At 40.9% G+C, this 24741-nt stretch overlaps 1 protein-coding gene across 2 annotated transcripts in view; it reads right to left on the reverse strand.

The window, feature by feature from the left end:
- Positions 1–2038: 2038 nt before the first annotated feature.
- UCHL5 (ubiquitin C-terminal hydrolase L5) overlaps positions 2039–24741 on the reverse strand; it is a gene marked incomplete at its 5' end in the record, with an annotated part of 29760 nt that continues 7057 nt past the window's right edge. The window contains 8 exon segments of one of the 2 annotated variants that reach the window (XM_014586842.2): positions 2039–2704; positions 8127–8225; positions 11285–11395; positions 12436–12538; positions 15571–15634; positions 17917–18047; positions 18581–18642; positions 18725–18850. In XM_014586842.2, the coding sequence (XP_014442328.1) occupies positions 2660–2704; positions 8127–8225; positions 11285–11395; positions 12436–12538; positions 15571–15634; positions 17917–18047; positions 18581–18642; positions 18725–18850 (741 nt within the window). 2 annotated transcript variants of the gene reach the window in all.

The raw sequence follows: 24741 nt of genomic DNA on the forward strand, positions 1-24741 counted from the left end.
TATATATATATTAAGCTAAAATAAATGAGTGGAATATCAAGATGAGCTTAAGGTAATCTTTAAAAATACTTTTTGAAAATTGTTATCATGGGGACCAGCAGGTGGCATGGTGGTTAAAGCGCTGGACACTCCCACATGACCGACCATGGTTCAAGTCCTGAACCTGGTGGCTTGATAACTCACTTTCTCTCTCTCTGATCAAATTAAAATAAAATGAATAAATAAAATTAAGATTAAATAATTTAAAAAATTGTTATCACGGCTGGGACCAGCAGATGGTGGAATGGCTACAACACTGGACTCCCATGTGGTCGACCGTGGCTTGAATACAACTCAGCAGCATAACTCATGCCAGGTGTGTGTGCATGTGTGCCCAAAATCTCAAGAGGAAATGGAGGAGGAGGGATTGGGATGTGGCCATCTCCCCAGGGGTGATTTCTCGCTGTCTCTCTGTCTCTCCAGTGAGCATATGCACCCTATGGCAAACATTTCTCTGGGTAAAAAAAAAGTATCAAGGCTTTGAAAACACTTGATAATTACTCCTCTAGCAAGACCAAAATATATTTTGCTACAAATAACTGAAAACTACATATTCTTCTTTATTACCTTCAATTAGAATTATGTAAGAAAAATTAGTTTGTTACTTTTTCTACCCAATTTCTTGCTACGTTTCAGCCACTAGCCTAAATCATTTAATAATACCACAATTAGGGGACCAGCAGTCAGTGTACTGGCTATGTCACTGGACTCCCATGTAGTTGACCGTGGTTCAAGTCCCGGACCCGGTGGTTTAAATTCATGCCAGGTGTGTGTGCCCAAGATCCCGAGAGGAGAAGGGATTGTGGCGTGGCCATACCCCCTGGGAGATGATTTCTGGCTTTCTGTCTCTGTGTTTATGGTGAGCACACGTACTGTATAGCAAAAACCTCTTAAAACAAAACAAAACAAAACAAAACCCACCATTAGTAAACTTAAAACAATCCTTAAAAATTTGTGTTCAGCTAGCCAGGTGGCATGGTGGGTTAAGGAGGCCAGATCCCACATGGTCGACTCCATGGTTTGAGTCCTGGAACCAGTGACTTGAAACACATGCCAGACACATGTACGTTCATGCCCAAAACCCTGAGAGGAGTACAGAGGAGAAAGGACTGTGGTGCTGTTATCCCCAGGGACGGGTGGGTGGGGTTGGTGTGCCTTCTCATTTTCCTTCTCTCTCTCCTCATCTCTCAGGTGAGCACATGTGTCCTATGCTAAATTAAAAAAAAAAGTTATGTGTTGAAGCTAGAAGATGGGTACACATTCTCACTAATAAAGTAAATTATGTTAAATATGCTTCACAATAAATAATAAAATATTAAAAGTCATGCACTGGGGCCGGCAGATGGCCTGGTGGTTAAAGGCGCTGGACTCCCACATGATTGCCCAGTTTGAGTCCCAGACCTGGCAGCTTGTGTTTTCACTTTCCCTCTCTCTCTCTGACTCTCTCTGGTCAAATTAATAATAATAATAATAAAAAAAAAAGTAAAAATAATTTTTTTAAAAAGTCAGAAATGTAATTAGCAAGGACAAAAGTTGATCATTTCTTTCATTAAAAAGAAAATTTAAAACATTTCCTTTAAAGTTTAACTTGGAAAAGAAGACTTAAGAACAAAAACACAGTATCATTTTATAAAATAAAAATCTAAGCAACTCCCCAAAGCAAATAAAAACAAACAAACAAAAAAAACCATTGAGAGCAAATTCTATACGGCTTTTGGAAACTGCAGTCTGAACTAATTTTCTTCAAGTTGGCATAGAAGGATCCCCATCAATGTCATCTTCTTTTAAAAAAGCAGACAGCTTAAATCATCAAACCTCCAAATTTTTACCAATATTTAACAGCTTAAATTATGTTACCAAAATGAGAGTAACACCAAAATTCTTTAAGATTTATTTCTAACCTGAAATTTTGCTTTGAAGCATAATGTTCAGACCCTCCTAAAAGAACTCAGCAGTACATAATGAGTAATTCCAAATAACTCCAAACACTTGAAGGAAGTTTGCTAAAATAAAATTCGGATATTTATTATTACCTTTCTATTGGCGGCAGTGAAAATCGTTAGAAATCGCAATTTTGTCCTTTTCAAATGATGTGCATTAACTTGTACTTTCCTGAATAATCGGTATAGGTTATTAAATTCAGTTTTAAAACCCTCAAAACACTGAGATATCAAAGATAGAAATACTGATTTTTTTTTCCATTAATGATGAGAAGAAACAGAAGATACAGTTCAATCAGGATCTGACATTTATAAATTTAAGTATTTAACTGGGCTAAAAGATCAAAAGTTTAATTAGAACGATTACAGCAGAGAATAGCAGTTGTGCATTTCCTAAGTTCATTACCAAGGTTACGCAGCCAGAGAATCAACAGCTCTCAGGGCAGAGGTGGAATAATGGAATCCGGGCAAGCACTCCTAAGACCACGTTTATTTACGCACGACATGCACGTGATGCAGGCAGGGAGAAAGCTGATGAATCCATGCATTAAGGACAAGACAGGTGCTACAGCCAGACGTGCACGGAGCCAGTCAGGATGTTGCTCAGTTCTTCACCCGTCAGAGGTTCCGAGAAAATGAGTGCAGAAGCTGAACTGTGCATACATCCCTAAACATCCTTTTCATTTGGTTTCCTGAGCTTTCTTTGCGTTCTGTTTTTCTTTTGCCTAAAAATTCAAGAGAGCATGTTACAAATCTTAAAGGTCTATTTTAGACATATTAAAACAAAATGTGCCCAGGGCGGCTTTCTCAAGCTCAACACTTGAAATACATTCTTTATAACATTTTTAGGGGCCAGCAGGTAGTGTAGTGGTTAAGGCACTGGACTCCCACATACCCGGCCGTGGTTTCAGTCCCGGACCTGGCGGCTTGAAAATCACACTGGGCATGTGTACGCCTATGCCCCAAATCCCATGAGGACAAATGGAGAAGGGATTGCAGTGTGGCCACCCCCCGCCCCCAACAGGGTGATTTCTCACTTTCCCTCTCACTGTCTCTTTCTCTCTCCCTGGCAAAGGCATGCACCCTGTTGCAAAAACCTTAAAAAGTTTTTTTTTTGAAGTATTTTATTTATAAGCTAAGACTGGCAAGACACCACTCCTGGGGAGTACCAGCAGATGGGTAATGGCCATGTCGCTGTACTACCACATAGTAGACTATGGTTGGAGTCCTAGACTCGGTGGCTTAAACCTCACGCCAGGTGTGTGTACATGCATGCCCAAGGAGAAGGGACTGTGCCATGGCCATCCCCCCTGGGGGGTGATTTCTTGCTTTCTGTCTCTCCATGTCTCTAGTGAGTGCATGCACCCTATAGGAAAAAAATCTCTCTTAAAAAAAAAAAAGAAAGAAACTACTCATGGGTAGTAATATAGTTATTTGCCCTTAATAATAAAGGATCGTGCTTGATTTGCAGTGTTTTCTCACTCAAGTTGAAATGTAGTAGCATAACTGTAAGAAAAAAATACATAACTACTCATTCCATAAAGTCAAACTCTTTCATGAATATTCCAACAATACATATAATCTGCCCTTATTCAAACTGAAAGAAAAAGCCTGCATTAGTTTCTGGAGATATGGTTAAATGAGTTTTGCATGATAGTTTACTGAGGTTAATGTATGTCACTGAAGGATTATTGATCCATGTTGTCAATAAACCTTACGTATGATCCCCAAAATAGTTTCACACATTAATTCATGTTAATCCTCGTGACAACTACACAGCTTGGACACGGTATTTCTTTTACTCCCTAGCAGATGAAGAGGCCAGAACTCACAAGTATTATCGAACTTGACCAAAGTCACAGCTAATACAGTGTCCCCCACCCCCACCCTGTCCTAGGGCTTATGTTTCAAGACCCCCAGAGGCTGCCTGAAACCACAGACAGTACTGAGTGTATAGGATCACGGTTTTCCCTGCACTTTCCTACCTGTGACAGAGTCTAAATTATAAACTAGGCACAGGTTAAGCAGTGAAGTCCAACCACAGATTTAAACTGGTGGCCGTGAGGTCTTATGTGGCTATAAAGCTGTTGAGCAGCTGTCCTGTGCTCGCCCAGGATCTCATCTTTAGCATGACTTTATTTTGACACTCATCAGAATAAAACTTCTAGCACATTCTATAAATGTTTACTCCTCTTCTAAAGTACATCATGAACTGCTAAATAGAAAAGAATGTGTATTGGCGACCAGCAGTTACCGTAATGGCTATGTCGCTGGACTCCCACGTAGTCGACTGCAGTTCGCGTCCCGGACCCGGTGGCTTAAAACTCACGCCGGGCACATGTGCATGCGTGCCCAAGATCCCGAGAGGAGAACGGAGGAGAAGGGATTACGGCGTGACCATCCCCCCTGGGGGGTGATTTCTCGCTTTCTGTCTCTATGTCTCTCTCTGTCTGTCTGGCAAGCGCACGTGCCCTATAGCCAATATCTCCCCCCCCCAAAAATGTGTATTAATTATGAGTACACTTCTAGACTTTATAATAGAGTCCTGTAAATATAGTGGTAGCTAAATAAACGTTTGATAAATAATTAAAGACATTTCAAGAATTTCAAACAAGCAATGAGTCTGAATTCCCTTAGAAACTGAAGGGAATAGCAGATATTGCACATATGTAAGAAATAAGTGTACCTAGAAATAAGTGTACCTTGATGTTGTTCATGCAATATTATTATTAAATAACCGGTTAGAAAAAATAAGTAAACTAGAAAGTCAATGACTCTCCCTCAACAAAAAGGGCTAAAGCAGAGATGGTGTCCCATTAACTTTAGGTATGCATATACTGCCCCCTTGTGTCCAAAATGCTTTAAATGAGGTAGCTAGGGTTCTAAAGCAAAGCTGAAAAGCTATTATTGTCATTGTTGTCCAAAAAATCTGGGGATATACTGTCAGTCAAAATTAAAGTTAAACAAGAGTATTTTTCCCCAATTTACACACAAAAAAATTACATTGACACAGCAATTTTTTTGGAGAGATTTTTGCTATAGGGCATTATCATATGCCCTTGCCAGAGACAAGAGACAGAAAGCGAGAAATCATTCCTAAAGGGGGATGGCCATGCTTCAGTCCTCTTCCATTTTCCTCTTGGGTATGCACACACACGTGCCTGGCTTGAGTTTCAGGTCCCTTGGTCTGGGATGTGAACCGTGGTCAGTTGGCCAGCCAAGTGGGTGTCCAGTGACGTAACCATATGCCATCTACTGGTCCTAACACAGCAATAAAAAAAAATTGCAAGAAGGCACATACATTAGCTGAAGAGGACGGAGGTGAAAAATTACTCCCCACGGGGGCCTGTCGTGATATAATCCCGTCTGCTCCATTTCTCCTTTCGGGATTTTGGCATGCATGCACGTGTGCCTAGAACATTTTTTAAACCGCAGAGTTGAGCTAGACCACGCAGTCGGCCATGTGGATCCGGCCGCCTTAACCACCAAGGCAGTGGCTGGCCAGATTTTAAAGCAAAATTTATACATTTAAAATTTGCCTGAGGGTTCCTAATAACATTTTTCTATATGGGTGCTCCTAAACTTATGATGGGGATATGTCTTGATAAACTTTAAAGTTTAACTTTCAACTTAGAAGTTGAAAATATCGAAGTGAAAAAATACCATCAATACACCTCAACTCCCAGACTGAATCACGGCGCAGCCTAGTTTAACCTGAAGGTGCTCAGGACACTTACTCCAGCCTAGAGTTGGGCAAGATCATCTAAAACAAAGCCAGTTTTATAATGAAAGGCTAGATGTCTCATGTGATTGACTGAAGACTGTACTCAAAGTGTAAAACAGAGCGGCTGCGTGGCCCCGAGTATGGTGTCTACGGGGGGGCATCATGGGCACACCATGTGAGGCAGACCCGCGGGACCATGCACCTGTCTCGGCGCCTGATTTAGCACATTACATGTTATTCTGTTCAATATTTCATAGTGTTTCATACAAAGAACACTGTAACTAGGTACTCTTAAACAGTTCTGAGAACCATGAGATCATAACCTAAAACTTTAAAAATCAGTTTCCCATTTTGAAATACCCTAAGATACATGAACAGAAAAACCTCTGGGCAAAGAGATATGGCACTCTTTTATGGTCACTTTTGCATTTAATGCTAATATTTGGGTGCCATGTTTCAAGTAATAAAGTAAACATGAAATATTAACACATTTCATCCTGTTTAGATATTAAAACATGAAACAGGTAGACTAAAATGTATCTTTGCTTTCAAATTTATAATTAAAGAGAAAAATAGGGCTGATCTCATAGCTGATTGTTAAAGGAGCCAGATCCCACATGGCTGACTTTGGTTCAAATCTTGGCTCTTGGTGGCTTAAAAAACACACTAGGTGGTGGGGGTCAGCAAGTGGCGTGGTGGTTAAGGGAGCTGGACACCCACATGGTTGACTGTGGTTCAAGGCCTGGACTTGGCGGCTTTAAATTAATGATCCAAAATTCTATTTGTCTAGTAGTGTCTTTTCAAAATGTGGTACCCAGAGAGTTGCATTAGAATTGCTTGTGGTGGGGGAGGAACCAGTGGGTGCTGTGCTGGTTAAGGCGGGTGACACTCTCTCATATGGCCAACCACGGTCCAAGTCCCAGACCTGGTGGCTTGCTTTCTCACCTTATCTCTCTCTGGTCAAATTAAAAAGAAATGAATGGGGGCTGGCAGTTGGAGTGGTGGTTAAGGGCACTGGACTCCCACATGGTCAACTGCGGTTCACATCCTGGACCTGGTGGCATGCCTTCTCACTTTCTCTGTCTCTTACTCTGTCCTTCTCTAGTCAAATTAAAAATAAAATTAAATAAAATAATTCTTAAAAAGAATAGCTTGGGGGAACTTATTAAAGATTTCTGCTCTCCCTACATCCGGTTTTGGGGAGAGGGTGCCAGGTAAAATGCATTTTAAAGAACATTCAGAGATAGTCACTTTCAAAAACACTGATGTACAGTATCAATTTAAAGACAATTTAACTGCATTTTATTTATGTGACCCCATTATCAAGTATCTCCTACCGAAACAAAAACATCCTAGAATTCAGATGTTTTGACTATCTTGGGCCAGTGTCCCCTCAACGGAAAGGACATAAGGTTAGTAATAAGAAGACCTATCTCTCAGTCCAGGCTCCATTTTTCTTTTCTCCATCAGTGCCCATTCTAGTTCTAAATTCCACTGGATCGTCGGAAGTCATAACTTTTTTTTTTGAATGTTTTCTATGCAAAAATGCATCACAACTTTTCTGACAACCCAACATGATGTCAATTCAAATTTTGGGTAAATTAAATCAGGAAAAATAAAAGCTATTATTTCAATGATAAACATAAGAATCTGGTTTGGGGACCGGCCCCACAGTGCAGCAGCTGAGTGGTGTGCAGAGAGCATGGGTCCCACATGGCTGACCACAATTTAAATCCTGGCCCCAATGACTTGAAAACTATGCCAGGCACATGCACGTGTGCCCAGGATACTGACAGGAGAGAGGAAAAAACAACTGCACTGTGACAGACCCCCGAAGGGTTCTCTCTCTCTCTCTTTCCTCTCTCTTAGTCTCTTTCTTCTGTGTGTGCATGAATCCTCTTGTATTAAAAAACAAAAACAAAAACAAAAACAAAAATTCCCTTAAAGCATAGTGCTTTAAATTTTATTTTAATACAGCACAACCTGAGTTCTTTGACACCAAGAATTTTGGGCAGTTCTTTATTTTTATTTTATGGTATCGGGTTTAACTACTTCTCACAGAATATAAACCAACAAGCAAAAATCAAAAAACTTCAATAAATTTTACCTCTACTCATGCCAAAAAAGATATTTCCTGTTTTTGGAGAGTCTGAATCTAATTTAAGTATTCATAAATAAAATACCTTTTCTTTTTTAAAAATTTGCTATAGAGTGTATGCACTTGCCAGAGACAAGAGACAGAGAAAGCATCCTCCAGGAGGTTGACCTTGCCACAACCCCTTGCCCAATCTTTCTCAGGATTTTGAGCATCCATACGCAAGCACCTGCCTGTTGTTTGAACCACCAGGTTCAGGACTTGAACTGCAGAGTTGGCCATGTGGGATCCAGCCACCTTGGCTACCTGCTGGCCCCAAAATACTTACTTTTTCCACCAGTGGTATCAACTGCTGGTGTTCTGCTAAAGTCTTTAACAATTCCATAATGAAAGGCAGGTAATTATGCTTCCTTCTGATATTTTCAATCTGAAAATGAAACAAACATCAAGTTACACTTACATTTCTACTAATTTTTCGATGTTTTATTTTTCTATCCAACTCAAAACAGAAATGAGATAACATTTCTACCTTCACAGGAAAATATCAGAAATAAGAAGATGTGGTTCCCATTGAGAATGAAGACTAACACAATAAAACATGTGGAAAGAGATTGTTAGGCATGGTTTTCTACCATTGACTTAACAAATAAGAGACAGCTGCACAAGTCTAACTTAAGACTACTTACGGAAATAAAACTCATAAAAGCAAACTTGGCCTAGTTGGAGCAACTGAAATGCAGTATTAGATACACATGGCTGACCTGCTCGGTTTGGATCCTGGGGTCAGCCTGAAAAGCATGCTTGGTGCATGCACGGATGCCCAAACCTCAAGGAGCTGCAGTGTTGGGGAAAGCGGATCAGGGCGTGACTGGGCCCTGTCCAGACTGCTTCTCTCTCTCTACAGTAGGTGTACATACTGTTTATCAGAAGTAAAGTTTTTTCAAAAAGTAAATTTAAGAAGCCCTACATGATAAGTTAACATCCTTGCCACTATGTCTATACAAATAATCAGGCCAAGTGTAAGAAGACCAGCTTTATTTTGTGATCAATAATAATCTTTTGAGATCATCTGGTCAAAAAACAGTAGACTGGTAGGAAAAACCTGTGTTTCAGAGGAAGACTATGTCTAGAGCGCACCCTCCCAACTTGCCTGTTTCTAGCCTTGCACGGCCACAGCTATTCCTACTCTACCTGGTATAGGGCCCATTGACGGTCCTTCCCCCACTGCACAAACATTTCCATTTTTGTAGCTTTGCTCCAACTTTCCTTTACAGCATAGAAATTCAAGCTTCTCAGACTTCTTTGAACTAATGATAGCTTATGGCTTCCTTCAGTTTAAGTCATTTTACTGCAGTATGACTATCATTTAATTATTTTTTAAACAAAATATTCCCAAACAAAGGAGCAGGCAAAGATTCTGAAAACTTAGTTTGTCTTTTATTTTAGGCAGATGAACAAACGTACTCAATTACATGACAGCCCTGCACAAGGACACACAGATGGTTCAGGAGATTGGATTTTTCTACTGCAATGTGAAATGGGAAATAACTTTAAAAATATTCTGAAGCCTGCCTGCTCCTACTCCTCTCACCCCGAAAAAATGCCAGTAGTTCAAGGTCATCGATTTTATTGAACAATCGCCTGTCAGCTGTTAAGGAGGATGTGAGGCATTATGCTGGGAAGAAGTCCTTTGCCACTGTGGCACACAAGACAATGACATCGGGTCCATTCCCACAGCCATACAAAATTCAAAGTTCCTTTCACTCTTGGGAAAAAGGATTAGCCAACAGAATGCAAGTGAAAGGCGATGACATTATTAAAGACAACTCCAAACTGCATAAATTTTGGATATAATTAAACCAGGAGCTAGGCTCAGTCATGGTGGCAGGAATGGCAGGGCACTGAGCCACCATACTGGACGGGGAGGCCTGGAGTTTAGCTGCTAGGTTCATCTACACATGCTGGTTGTGTCCACAGTCCCGGGGGCTGGTAGGCTGAGGGGACGGTCACGGTGTCACAAGACTCATACACACATATACATACATCCAAGGAGTCTTCAAAATATTCACAGAAAACTCACATTATGAAATACCTCCAAGGATTTCAAAACCTTTTTACACTACAATACGCTTATATCATAATCCCATTTTCCATGAGCATTCTGAAATCCCCTCATACACACACACACACACACACACACACACACACGCTTTATGTGGCTAGATGCGGATGGGTGCGCACGTGCATATACAATGTATACAAACACAAAGCAAATAAGGAATTACATTAATGTCAGGAGCCAAGATTTTCAGCCAAGAGAAGAAATGCAATTCTTATCTTCTTCCAAGTGTAAAGCCCCTAAATCTCAAATTAAATATTAACAGGAACTCACATTGTATTTTAAATAATAAAACAAGAAACAAGAATGTATTTCTTAGTTCTGAAGAAGTCTAGAAAAGAATTACCCGTTAGTAGCACTGAGAACCCTGAGCACCCAAGAACAGCAGTTTCTAAATATAACCCAGAAAGAGAATCTAAGATTTTCTGAATAAAATGCTGATTCAAAGTCTGAAGCAGAAAACGTACCAGATGAGTCTGAAACATCTTGTCACACTAGAAAGCAAGGAAGCTGTCAAAGACTAAAGGTGTTATGTCAAAAGGATGTAAGAGGGCTGACCCGCAACTTAGTGGTTAAAGTAAGCCAGATCCCACATGACCAACCACGATGTGGATCCTGGTCCCAGCGGCTTAAAAAACATGCCAGGCAGCTATGCATGTGTGCCCCAAATCCCGACAGGATGGAGAGGTGGAGGAGGGTGTGCAGCATCCATGCCTCGGTAAGGAGTGCCTTCTCCCTCCCTCCCTCTGGCAAGCATACCTGTCCTCTGGCAACTGAAAAGAAAAAAGGACTTAGAGAGCCTGAATGCGATCCCATGGTCAAAGATGGGATAATTTTGAGCATCAAAAAGAATATCTGCGGGAACCAGCAGTTGGCGTAATGGCAATGTCGCTGGACTCCCACGTAGTCAACTGCGGTTCGCGTCCCGGACTCGGTGGCTTAAAACCCACGCCAGGTGCGTGTGCGTGCGTGCCCAAGATCCAGAGAGGAGAATGGAGGAGAAGGGATTGCGGTGTGGCCATCCCCTCTGGGGGGTGATTTCTCGCTTTCTGTCTCTCTGTCTCTCTCTGTCTGTCTGCCGAGCACACGCGCCCTATAGTGAAAAACCTCTAAAAAAAAAGAATATCTGCAAGGAACTGAAGGAATGAAATAGATTTAAAAATTATTGATTTGTTAACATACTTTTAAAAAAATTGAAAGGGAATAAACCTCATTACTTATCTTTGCAAGGTACCAGAGAATAAATACAATATTCTAAAATCTGGTAAATGATAGGAAGAAAAGCAATCAAATGTACAACAGATTTTCATCTCAAAATATACTATTCTATATTCAGAGCATTAAAGGAATACATTTTAAAAACACACCTTGTATCTTTTTAATTTCTGTACTTCTTCTTCAATAAGCATCTGGTTTTTGGCAACTTCTGACTGAATAGCACTTAACATATTATTACCTTGATCTGTATCCATGGGTTCCTCCTTAGGGAGAAGAAAAAGAAACAGGCACACCCTAATGACTGAGGCTTACATCCAAAATATCTTAAAATTATAAACATAATATGATTATCTTCAAATTTCTACTCTTAATATTAATGACAGAATGTGGGCCTAATAATAGCTATATCAAAGGAGAAAAGTTCTAAGTAATACCTTCAGCATTTCTTTGTTTTATAATATTACCTATGAGTTTTTAACCTAAAAACAACCTATACTGTAATATACTATATTGTTACAATATCCTACTAAGCTATAAAGTAAATTTGCTTAACTACTCTAATAAAATATGATTGAAGGATCATAAAAAGACTGTCTATTACTAATTCTTTTCTTCAATCGTATTTACTACAGAAAGATACTCTATCATAAAGACTTAGACATGACATGTGACTCTATGCATACCCAATTAACAGTCTGAGAAATGTATTCTAACTCTCTTCATTATAAAATGAAGTAATAGGGGCCGGCAGGTGGCACGGTGGTTGAGGTGCTGGACTCCCACATGACTGATCATGGTTCAAGTCCGGGGTCTGGCAGCTTGCTTTCTCACTTTCCTTTTCTCCCTCTCTATGTCTCCCTCTTGTCAAAAATAATAATACTAATGATAATGATAATGTAACAATAATGAATAAAATATTTCTTAAAATAGATAAAGTAATAGGAGATAAAGTAGTTAGCTGCTAACCCTGACTTCCATTTACCTTTTGCTGGTCATTGAGGTGGCTTCCACATATTTCCTCACTTAACTCTCTTGACAAGCGAACAAGGTAATACTACTACCCTCATGCTGCATACATAAAGAAACTGCAGCACAAAGCATACACCCAGATTCAGAGACGGACTAAGCAGCCAAGCCGGGAACTGGTCTAGGTAGCCTGAATCCAGAGTGTGTCCTCTTAACCTTCACTCAGGACACTTGATTAAATCCATGTTTTTTTTTAAAAAAGAAAGAAAAGAAAATACTTTCCCTCAGAGAACAACAAACCTAGAACTGTCTACTCGAGAACACGGCCACAAACCTCTGCGAGTTGTCTTTGTAACTCTGCTATCTTCTGTTCATATATCATTTTTCTGTCAGACACAATGGCCATTAAGTTAAATCGAATTTCGCCTTCACTATACCTAGAAAAAAGTTAAAGTTTATAGTATAATAAAGAATTATAAAACTTTCACTGGTAAGATAATCCATTGTCATTACTAGTGATTCTGTGCGGTAAACAAAAATGTACCAGTTGGCTAACGATAAAAACTGACATTTAGAAAAAGCTCTCACATATGAAAGGGTACAGCTAGAGCAAAGCACAGCCACACTTTGTCAGTCACGGACAGCTTAACTGTTCTGAAATGGCGTTGGTGTCACTTAAATTGAAATAACAAATATTTTCATCAATATCTCTGCCCTGATGAATACAGAAACTCATTTACTTAAGGTCGCAGAAAAAAACAAACTAGACCTCCTATTTTTTGGTTTACTTACACTGGCATCTTGATACTCTAATTAACTATGTTCCTTATTACAATTGTTTTCTTTTTTTTTGAGAGAGAGATTTTTGCTATAGGGCCTGTGTGCTTATTGGAGAGACAGAGACAGACAGATAGAAAGTGAGGAATCATCTCCCAGGGGGAATGGCCACACTGCAATCCCTTCTCCTCCGTTCTCCTCTCGGGATTTTGGGCATGCACACACTTGCCCTCAGCGTGAGTCTTAAGCCACTGGGTCCGGGACTCAAAAGTGCAGTCGACTATGTGGGAGTCCAGCAATGTAACTATTATGCCATCTGCTGGTCCCTACATAGTTAGTATCAAGTCATAATATAGTTCCTTTTTTTTTTTTTTTTTTTGAGAGGTTTTTACTATAGGGTGCATGCGCTCGCCAGAAAAAGACAGACAGAAAGACAGAAAGCGAGAAATCACCCCCCCAAGAGGGATGGCAATCCCTTCTCCTCCATTCTTCTTGGGATCTTGGACACACACACACACACACACACACACACACACACACACGCCTGGCATGAGTTTAAGCCACCGGGTCCGAGACTCGAACTGTGGTTGGCTATATGGGAGTTCAGTGACATAGCCATTACGCTAACTGCTGGTGCCAGTTTCTATTTTTTTTTTTAGAGAGGTTTTTGCTATAGGGCATGTGCACTCAACAGAGAGAGAAACAGAGAGACAGGAAGCAAAAAATCACCCCACAGGGAGGATGTTCACACCGCAATCCCTCTCCTCCATTCTCTTTGGATCCTGGGCAAGTGCGCTCATGTGCCCGGAGTGAGTTTAAGCCACTGGGTCTGAGACTCAAACCGCGGTCGACTACATGGGAGTCTAGCAACATAGCCATTACACTGACTGCTGGTCCCCTATAGTTTCTGTTTTTAATGAACCTATATAAAAATTTTATTTATATTTTGTGTATTTATATATAAAATACAAGAAATTTATGTAATATTTGTTAATAAAGTGTGTAATCATATCCTATAGTAAAATTTCTGAATGTTGTTTGACTTTTGTTACTCTAATACCAATAAATGGCATAATATAAACTTGCTTATAGGAGGGACTGACATTAAAAAAGCTTACGGAGCTAGCCCGTGGCATGGTGGTTAAGGCAGCTGGATCCCACATGGCTGACTGTGCAGTTTGATTTCCAAACCCAGCGGCTTGAGAAACGTGCCAGGTACGTGTGCATGTAAGCCCATAATTCCAGCAAGAGAAATGGAGAAGGGATAATAACGTGGCCATCCCTCACCTGGTAGGAGGGCACTTTCTCTCTCTTTTTCTCCAGCAAGTGCATGTGTCCTATACCAAATAACATTTTTTTAAAAAAAATTAGGGGCCAGCAGGTAGTGTAGTGGTTAAGGTGCTGGACGCCCACATGCCAGACCATGGTTCAAGTCCCAGATCTAGCAGCTTGAAAATCACACCGGGCGTGTGTGTGTGTGTGTGTGTGTGTGTGTGTGTGTGTGCGCGCGCGCGCGCCAAAAATCCCAAGAAAGAAGGGATTGCAGTATTCCCCTCCACCAGGGTTGATTTCTCACTTTTCCTCTCCATGTCTCTTTGTCTCCCTCTCTGGTGACTACACGCACCCTATAGCAAAAACCTTAAAAAAAAAAATCATGACATTATATAAATGGCACTTAATCAAGATCAAAATACAGAAAACATGTCACATTTTCCCATAGTTCCCTTCTAGAAGTTTCTCATATACAGTTCTATTCACTGAATAATATGGCTCAGCACAACTGCAGTGCTTTGAGCTGTATAAAAATGGTTTTAATACTGAACTGTAGAAGACAGCCCTGAGAGCAGCAGATAACCCCGTTAATAGGAGCCAGAGCCCACACTGGGGCTTGAGTCATACTGGGTGTGTGTGTGCACCAAGACCTGGCAGGATAGAGAAATGGAGAATAAAGGATTGTGGTGTGACCACGTCCCTTGGGGGGTATCTATCTTTTCTGTCTCTCTCCAGCAAGCATATGTGCTCTCTGGCAATTAAAAAAATATAAAACAAAAACTAGATTGTGAGACTTCTGTGACACTTTTCCTCCAACTAAATATAACCTAAAAACTCTGAACATAATATATTTTTAAAAAGAAAAATATTCTGATAGGAAGAAAATAGACAAACTGGGGAACTTGAGGATCCAGGGGTGACAGAGTGGCCTCCCTGGGTTCTTTGGGCCTCAGACATTTCGGACTCAGACTGAAGAAACAGCAGCCCCAGGAATGAAAAAAAAAGCACAAAAATGCCTCAACAAGAGTAGGGTCTCTAAGCTGGAAGAGAAGGGGCAGCCTCGCCAGACCGAAAACCACTCGAGGACCACCACCCTACTACAGCCACCGTGCCTGGGAGACATGTGACCCCGCCTCTACGCACAGCAGCAAATGCAGAGAGCGCCCAGACGCCACCCTCACGGGGTGTAATGGGGCACCTGGGCTGGTGTCAAAAAAGGCCAAGGCCTGAGCTGGGACTCTTGCCCCCACCAGGTTTTGATTATTTCAATTTTTAAAAAAATTTAGACATTTTCTGAAATAGATTTTTTATATGCATTAACCCAAGAGTAGAAGTTCAATACACACTGCTAAAATAACAATGAACATTTAAAAATGCTGAGCAACCAGAATGTAGGCCAATAAAATAGCTGGGCATTTACTTCTGTATCCTTTTTTCTATGACTGGCCTCACTGCACTGATCCAATCATCTTGATTGCATGCACCTAAAAAGAAATTTTAAAAGTTAAGACAAATAAAAATAAGAAAAAACAACATTAACATTAAAAGTTTGGTCCACAATATTTCATTTTATAAATACTTTAAGCAAATCCAGGACAGTAAAAATATCTTCTTGAGCACAACTATCAGTCAGTATGTTAAGCTCTAACTCTGATTTTCTTGGTGGTGCGGGGGAAAGTATTGAAACAATGTGCACGACCACGTTACTGTGTCACCGTGTGCTGGCAAGTGCTGAATCCAGGGGTTATCTCACTGCCCTGCGAGATGAGGGTGATTGCTCTTACTCCACAGATGAAGAAACCGAGGGCTAACAGCCACGTGGTAGCAGTGAAACAAGGGTTCGATCCTCGTTTGCCTGACTCTCCATGATCAAAACTATAAAATAAAAAACTGAAATCCACCCTTGAGGCAAAACAGATTTGACCCAGCTGAAATCCTCTTTCACCAGCAGGCATAGTACAACTACCAGCGGCACAGCAAAACCGGCTGTTCTGTCTTATCTTTTGCTTCCTTTAGATTTGGTATTTGTAATGACTAATAAACAGCTGACCAGAGAGAAGCCAACAGAGAAAATGCAGAGATCAGCTTGACTACCAAGTAGGGAAACAGCTTCTACAGAATTGAAAGGGTATTCTACGAATTGCCTACCACAGACGTGGAGGCAGCATGTAAAATGTACAACTGCCTTCGATAAGCCACCGGTTCTATAAAAGGTATAATCAAAAAGTACAATTAAACAGGGCCACATTAAATTGTTTTTAAACTAAAGGCATAGTTTTATGAATAGCCTATAAGATTATCAATTAAATTCATTTTGTCAGACTTCAAACCTAATTTAAAAAAAAAGGAAAAGAAAATGCAATGAGGTCAAAATACATTAAAATTCTCTTGTGGGGCTATCGTTTTAGTAATATTTGAGAACCACAGGTTGTACCTTCAGCCTCAAAAACTATTTATCATTTTTGCTTGTGTTTAGAGACAGGGTAGGAGCAAGACAAATCTACCCGTCGGCACAAAGGTTAGCACGTGAACGCACTAAATAGAAATTATGAATAAAAATATTTTGTAGATTGCTAAATAAGGAATTAAAAGTGATCCTGAGGGCTGGCCCCATAGCCTAGTGCTTAAGGGAAGCTGGATCCCATGTGGCTGTTCATGCAGCTGGGAATCTTGGTCCCGGCAGCTTGAAAACACACCGAGTGTATGTGTGTGCGTGCCCAGAATACAGATAGGATGAAGAGCCAGAGGAGAAGGGATTGTGGTGTGATCACTCTCCACTGTGGGGTACTTTCTGCCTCTCCTGTCTCTCTCTGGTGAGTGTACGCACCCTCTGGCAATTAAAAAACATGACTGCATAAATAGATTCTGAATGATCCAACTCCAAATGAAAAATAATGTTTTTGAGCGATTTTTGCTATAGGGCACGAGCGCTCACCAGAGAAAGAGAGAGCGAGCAAGAGACAGAGAGACAGAAAGTGAAAAATCATCCCCCTAAGGGAATGGCCATGTAGCAATCCCTTCTTCTCTAGTCACCTCTCGGGATTTTGGGCACTCATGCACACATGCCCGCTGTGTTTAAAGCCACTGGATCTGGGACTCAAACTGCAGTCAAATACATGGGAGTCCAGTGACGTAACCACTACACCGTTCACTGGTACCCAAAATACTTTAGTACAAGATGATTATAAGAAATGCTTGCTATCAGGCCAACTGGTGGCATGGTGGTTAAGGTGGATCAATCTCACATGGTTGACTACGTGGTTCAAGTCCCAGACCCAGCAGCTTGAAAAACACACCAGGCATGTATGTGTGCCCCAAATCCTGAAAGGACAAGTGCAGAATGGACTGTGGTGTGACCGTTCCCCATGGGAGTACTTTCTCTCTTTCTGGTAAGCACATGTGCCCCATGGCAAATTAAAAAAAAAAAAAAAACAGAAAGAAATGCTTGCTATCTTTTATCAATAGCTTAAAAATAACAAGAATAAGTTTTTAAGTTCATTAAGAGCACTTCTTAAAAGATAACAGAAAAAAAAATAAATTATGTAATCTATGGGTTATAAAAATATTTTTTTCTAAGAAAAAATATTAAAGGCTTCAACTGAACTATAGTAGTCAAGCACTGAAGAGCTTAAGGTCTTCGTGACATTACACCATCGCGTAGTCACAGCCGCCTTCGGTGTTTAGGCAGCCTGTGGCTGAAATGAAGGAGAATGCCCAGCCCTTTCTCGAGTCAGAAGTCGAATACCAGGAACAGAAACTGGATTACCTAAATCAATCGGTCCTTCTCTTAATCCGTCTAACTCGTACAGTCTTCCATTAACAGGAACATAACTGACGAAGTGAAAAGCATCTTCTTCTTTTGCTGATGTCTTTGCATCAAATTCAAACATTTGCTGTCTACAGTGAAGAAAAAACAGTGAGGCGCAAAAAAAAGCAGCGGCACTTAGTTACATGTGGTCTCTTTACTTTTTATTTTAAGAATTATTTACTTAATTTTATTCATTCAATCATTTTCTTTTTCTTTTGGAGAGGTTTTTGCTACAGGGTGTGTGCACTTTCCAGAAAAATGGAGAAAGACAGTGAGAAAGTAAGAAATCACCCCTCAAGAGGGATGGCCATGCTGCAATCCCTTCTCCTCCACTCTCCTCACAGAATCTTGGGCACGCACGTACACGCGCCCGGTGTGAGTTTAAGCCACCAGGTCCGGGACTCGAACCATGGTCAACCACATGGTAGTCCAGCGACATAGCCATTACACTAACTGCTGGTCCCCATTCAATCATTTTCATTTGACCAGAGAAAGACACACAGAGAGAAGGAAAGTGAGAAAGCAAGCCACCAGGTCCGGGACTCGCACCGTGGGCAACCATGTGGGAGTGTCTAGCGCCTTAACCACCATGCCACCCGCGGGCCCCATGCGGTCTCTTTACCTGGCAAAACTATTGTGCACTTGTCGAATCACATCCGAGTTGCTCAGTGCCAAACCTTTCATCTGAAATAATTTTAAAAAACAGCCTATTAAAATAAGAGCTATTACAAATAGGAGAGTTTAGGATTAAGAAGTCTGTACTCACAGCTGCATCAAAACTTTGTGAAAATTCTTTAAACTCTGATAATGTTTCTCCCAAGTGGACATCCTGATGGGTACAGTTCAATAACACACTCACTATGGCTTGAGTAGCACAAGCATTATTAATTACCTAAAAAAAAACAAAAGCAAACATATTATCAATTTGTTGTTTTTTAAAAAGTCTTTAAGTGGTGACAATGACTCCAAATTATTAATTAAGTTCATAGTCTTAGAATTTTATTATAGATGGTCTTGGCATAAATACAATTAATATTGTTTATTTCTACTCCACTTGCAGGGAGTTGCTGCAATTCTGGAGGTGAAGCCTCTAGGAAACCAAATAATTAAACGAGCTCATAACACCCGTGAAAAGCAGTCCAGTCCAGGTGACGGAGCAATCTTCCTGATAATAGAGCTGGGAAAGCCGTCAGCACTCGTCCTTCTCTCCTACTCACTTCCTCCCAGACTCATCTCTGCCTGTCCAAGTTCGACCCCTATTTCAGGACCCAGCACACATTTCGACTCGCCTCCGTGGTTTTTAGAGAAATTCAGCAACACTTCGCACAAGTGTCTACCCATATTTGAATTCCCAAAAAGGGTATATACATTGTCCACATTTTTTTCAATCACATTCTCTTTTTTTTCATTACAGGCTTTGGCCTTAGAGTGTGTGCACTTGCCAGAGAGAGAGAGAGAGAGAGAGAAAATGAGAGGAAAAGTGAGAAATCACTTCCCCAGAGGGGATGGCCATGCCATAATCCCTTCTCCTCCTGGGACTCAGTCTTTAGAGAGCTGTCACCTAGCGGCTCACTGTCTATTTAATGAATGATGTGGACCTCACATTCCAGCCAGAGGAGAAAGCCACTGAGATGGCACTACATGCAGGTCCTTTTCTGATTGCAGCCTACGTACTGTATTCATTACTTAATCATCTCGGGCTACCCAGAGCAGTAATATCACTGTCTTCACTTTACGTGGAATCGGAAGCACAAAGAGGCCAAGTACCTTGCCCAAGGGTACACAGCTGAGCAAATGCAGATGTTCTAGAATTTGTGCACTTAACTATCATGTTGGGCAGACTCTGCACACACGTGGGTCTGTCCAACAAGATTATAAACTACTTGAGGATATCTGTTTCTTCAACAGTCCCAAGAATATCGAGTGTTGTGATCACAGTGCTGGAAAGATCTCAGCTGATCAGTATGAGTAAGATTAAATGAATAGTTGAGGGGACAGCAGGAGGCATGGTTAGGGTGCTGGATTCCCACATGACTGCCCACGCTTCAAGTTCCAGACCTGGCAGCTTGCTTTCTCTCTCTCTCTGTTTCAGGTGAGTATACGTGCTTTGTAGCAAGCTGAAAAATAATGAAAAATAAAATTAAATAATTATTTTTAAAAATTATAAAGTTGAATGATTTTTAAAAATACAGGATACTACAAGTTGAGCATCTCTAATCTGAAAATCCAAAATCCCAAATACTCCAAATTTCAACACTTTTTAAGTGATGACATGACTCAACAGTTAGAAAATTCCACACCTGGGGACCAGCAGGTGGCGTGGTGGTTAAGGCGCTGGACAAACCCACATGGCTGACCACGGTGCGAGTCCCGGACCTGGTGGCTTGCTTTCTCATTTTCTCTCTGTCTCTCTCTAGTCAAACTGAAATAAATGAATGAATGAATAAAATTAAACAAATAATTTTGAAAAAAAGAAAGAAAGAAAATCCTACACCTGATCTTACATATTAGGACACCATCAAAATACAGCAATATAAAAATATAGCATAAAATTAACCTTCAGGCTATCTACAGAAGGTGTAGATGAAGCATAAATGAAATTCATGAATAGACTCTGATTCTATCTCCAAGATACTTCGTATGCATATGGAAATATTCCAAAATCCTGGAGCAGCAGATGGTGTAATAGTTACATCGCTGGTTCAAGTCCCAGATGTGGCAGCTTAAAACTCACACTAGATGCATGTGCATGCAACTCCAAAGGAGTTGGAGAATAGAGGAGAAGGGATTGTGGTGTGGCCATCTCCCCTGGGGGGAGGGGGAGGTAGTGATTTTTCACTTTCTGTCTCTCTGTCTCTCTAGCGAGTACATGCACCTATAGCAAAAATCTCTCAAAAAGAAATCCAAAATTAAAAAAAAAAAAAATGAAATCTGAAACAATTATTTCAGCTGAGGAATATTCAACCTGTACTATATTTCATTACTATATTATAATGAAATACTGTTTTCTAATTAGTCTTTCTACTAATGTTAATTAGCTTCTAAGTTTATATTTTAATAAATTTAATAAATCACCTATTTTTATCCTACTTGATTTCAGAAGAAAAGATTTCAATTATTTTCCCTTTTAAATTTTTTTGTTTTGTTTTTGGTTTTTGCCATAGGATGCATGCAACCACCAGAGAGACAGTGAGAGGGAAAGAAAGAAATCAGCCCCAGGGGGATAGCCATGCTGTAATACCTTCTCTTCCACTCCCCTCCTGGGGTTTTAGGCATGCATGCACACACACCCATGTGATTTTTTTAAACGGTTAGGTACGAGTCAGCCATGTGGGAATCCAGTGCCTCAACCACTATACCACCTACTGCCCCACCCTTTTTTTTTTTTAATTTTATTTATTTAAATTTGACCAGAGAGGGACAGAGCAAGAGAGAGAAAGTGAGAAAGCAAGCTGTCATGTCCTGGACTTGAACCTCAGTCAACGATGAGGGAGTCCAGTGCCCTTAGCCACCGTGCCACCTGCTGGCCCCTGCCCCACCCTTTTGAAAAGGGATTCGATTATTATTTCTTAAAGAGTTATTTAATTAAATTAATTAATTAATTATAATTTGACCAGAGAGGGACAGAATATGTGTGTATGTGTGTGGGGGTAGTGAGAAAGCAAGCCGCCAGGTCCAGGACTCAAACAGCAGTCGGCCATATGGGAGTTTAGCGTCTTTAACCACCACGCCACTTGCCAGTCCCTCAATTATTATTTATAATTTCATAATTAAATATTTGAATTATTATTAATTTATTTCATTTTACTCAGTATCATTATTATTATTTTAATTTGACCCAAAAGGGAGAGAGGGAAGGTGAGAAAGCAAGCTGCTAGGACTGGGACTCAAACCACAGTCAATCATGTGGGAATCTAGCACCTAAAGTACCATGCCAGTAGATGGCACCCCCTCTTTAATTCTTAATAGTAGTTTACTTTTTGGGACCAGCAGATGGCATAATGGTTATGTCACTAGACTCCCACGCAATTGACCATGGTTTGAGTCCCAGATCCAGCAGCTTAAAACTCACACCGGGCAAATGTTCATGCGTGCCTGGAATCATAAAATGAAAATGGAGAAGGGACTGTGGCACGGTCTTCCCCCCGGGAGGATGACTTCTTGTCGTCTGTCTCTCTGGAGAGTGCACATAATAAAATAAAATTAAGCTAAATAATTATAAAAAATGCTCTTCTAAAAAGATAGTATTTTACTTTTATGTTGCTAGAGGCTTTTAAGGTATTACAAATATCCTCCAGTTCTTAACTGTCTTACAATTGGTGGGTTAGAAAATGTAGCAGATCCAGAACGCAGTCAACACGGCTGCTGATTGCTGTTAGTGTGTATGTGCATCTGAAGCCCAGCTCTTCAGTTTATCTGGATGAACACTATTAATGAGATTTCATAGATACGGTTAACTAAAACCTTGCAGCACTTAGTGCTCCCCTACCTTCGGTCAATTACCTAGGGTGAAACTACCGAGGGTAGGCAGGGTAGGGATGGAGTTAGGAGTTGTTCAGTTTATACTTATTTACACATTCTTTCAAAACCATGACACACTAGAGGTGTACTATGTGCCAAAGCTGGACTTGGTGGAGGCTGCAGGAGAGAACAGGCACACTACCAAACACCTCCACGTCAGTCATTTATCACCTTGGGAGTTTTTTTTTTTTAAGTAGTAGCGGGGAAAAAAAGTTACTGTGGTTACTGATATTTCTCTTTGATGTCAATGATAGTTTACACGACCTATAATATATGATAGCTCATTTTGTGTGTGAAAAAGTGATTACAATGTGCATAAAAATAACTCTTCAAGTTTTAAAATGAGTTTAGTGCCACCAAGTGGTTATACTCTACACTGTACAGAATTAGCCAAAAAAAAAAAAAAAGACCTTAAACAGTATATAGCCTATCATTTATTTAAGTGAGTATTTAATATTCACTAATATTTACTGAGCAGCTACTGTGTGCTAGACATTGTGATAAATGCTGGACAACTGCAAGACAGATGTGGTCCTTGTCCGCAGAAAAAAAATCACCTATGTACCTCCATTGGAGAGAACTTCAACTCATGCACAAAAAAATCAATTGTAGTATAACTGATGTAGACCCCGACTTTTAGAGGACAGCAGAAACAAGGGTTACGAGGAAGGCTGGCCCAGAACTTTAAGAATGTGGTTGGGGGACCAGCAGTTAGTATAATGGCTATGTCGCTGAGCTCCCATGTAGTCGACTGCAGTTCAAGTCCTGGACCCGGTGGCTTAAACTGACCGTGTACATGTGCGAGTGTGTCCAAGATCCCGAGAAGAGAATGGAGAAGGGACTGCGGGGTGGCCATCCCCCCTGGAGGGTGATTTCTCGTTTTCTGTCTCTCTCTGTCTTTCTGGCACATGCACCCTATAGCAAAAACCTCTCCAAAAAAAAGAAAAAAAAAGGAGAATGTAGTTGGAATCCTTTGACGTGGCAGAGACTGGGTCACAGAGCTCTCCCACACTATTCACATGCTATCCCCCTCCTGCTGTCTGGGATGTGGGGCTGAGGTAGAATCTGAAGCTCCAGCAATCACCCTGGACCATGAGTTAACTCTGAAGTAGAAGATACACACAAAAATGAAAAGTACAACCTTGACATTCTTGACCACGAAGGAAAAAAAACTCTTATAAACCATGATTTCTCTATGCCTATTGTACCTAACCTTGACCAATACACTGTCTTCTGACTTTTCCATGATTTTTCCCCTTTGCCCTCCATACTCCAACTGTACTGGCCTTTTTCTAGAACCTTTTACTATGTTCACTACTTTTTGCTTTAAAGCTGTTATTAATCTGGAGTGATCCACAACCTCTCTTCCCTAGTTAATACCTACTAAATCTTTGACTTCATTTGAACTGCCACTTACCCAGAGAAAGTTTCTCAGACCTCCCAGAAAAGATGAAGTCCCACTTTGTGTGGGTAGTAAAATACTTAACCCAGAGATGTCAGGCCTTTGCTCCTGGCTCTGACAGGTGATCTCTAAGGCCGTGAGTGGTCATGCCTGAGAGGAGTCGCGGGTCACACTGATAGCCTAATGTTGTGACGTGGAGCAGAGAATGTGGGGCAGAGAACGTGGGTCAACGCTGTGAGCTCAGTCTCCCGTGGGGCTGGAAACTGAGGTCAGCCACACAGGTGGCTAACCAGGGCTGCATGATCACGGCCCGATAAAAACTCTGGATGCTGAGAGTCAGGGAGCTAACCAGGCTGGCTGACGGAGTACCGTCTTACAGCACTGCCAGGAAAGGAAGCCCCGTTGGTGATACCATGGGGAGAAGGTAAGTAGGAGCTTCGCACGTGGAACTTGCCTAGACTCCGCCTTACGTATTTCTTCCTGTGGTTGATAAAAAGCTACATCCTTCCACTGTACTAAACCATAACTGTGACAATAGCAGCTCTCGGTGAGGTCCAAGTAATGCTAGAGAATTAAAGGACCTGCCGATAGTCTTGTGGACCCCTCAAACTTGCAATTGCTGTCAGAAGTGAGGGTGGACTGGGGACCTTAAACTCTACACTTGTGCGCAGTTAGTGTAGTCTTGTGGACTGTTACCAAATCTCGTATGGTAAATCCGATTTCACCATGTAACACTTATCACTACTGTGATTTAGCACTTGCATTCATTAATACCAACTTCCTCCACGAGAGTCTAAGCACCCTTAGGGCAGAGGTCAAGTTTTCATTTTCCCTGTGCCTGGCAGGTACTCAATCACTCT

This window comes from Tupaia chinensis, unplaced genomic scaffold (genome assembly GCF_000334495.1).
Source record: "Tupaia chinensis unplaced genomic scaffold, TupChi_1.0 Scaffold000161_4, whole genome shotgun sequence".
In the NCBI taxonomy this organism is placed as follows: domain Eukaryota; kingdom Metazoa; phylum Chordata; class Mammalia; order Scandentia; family Tupaiidae; genus Tupaia; species Tupaia belangeri.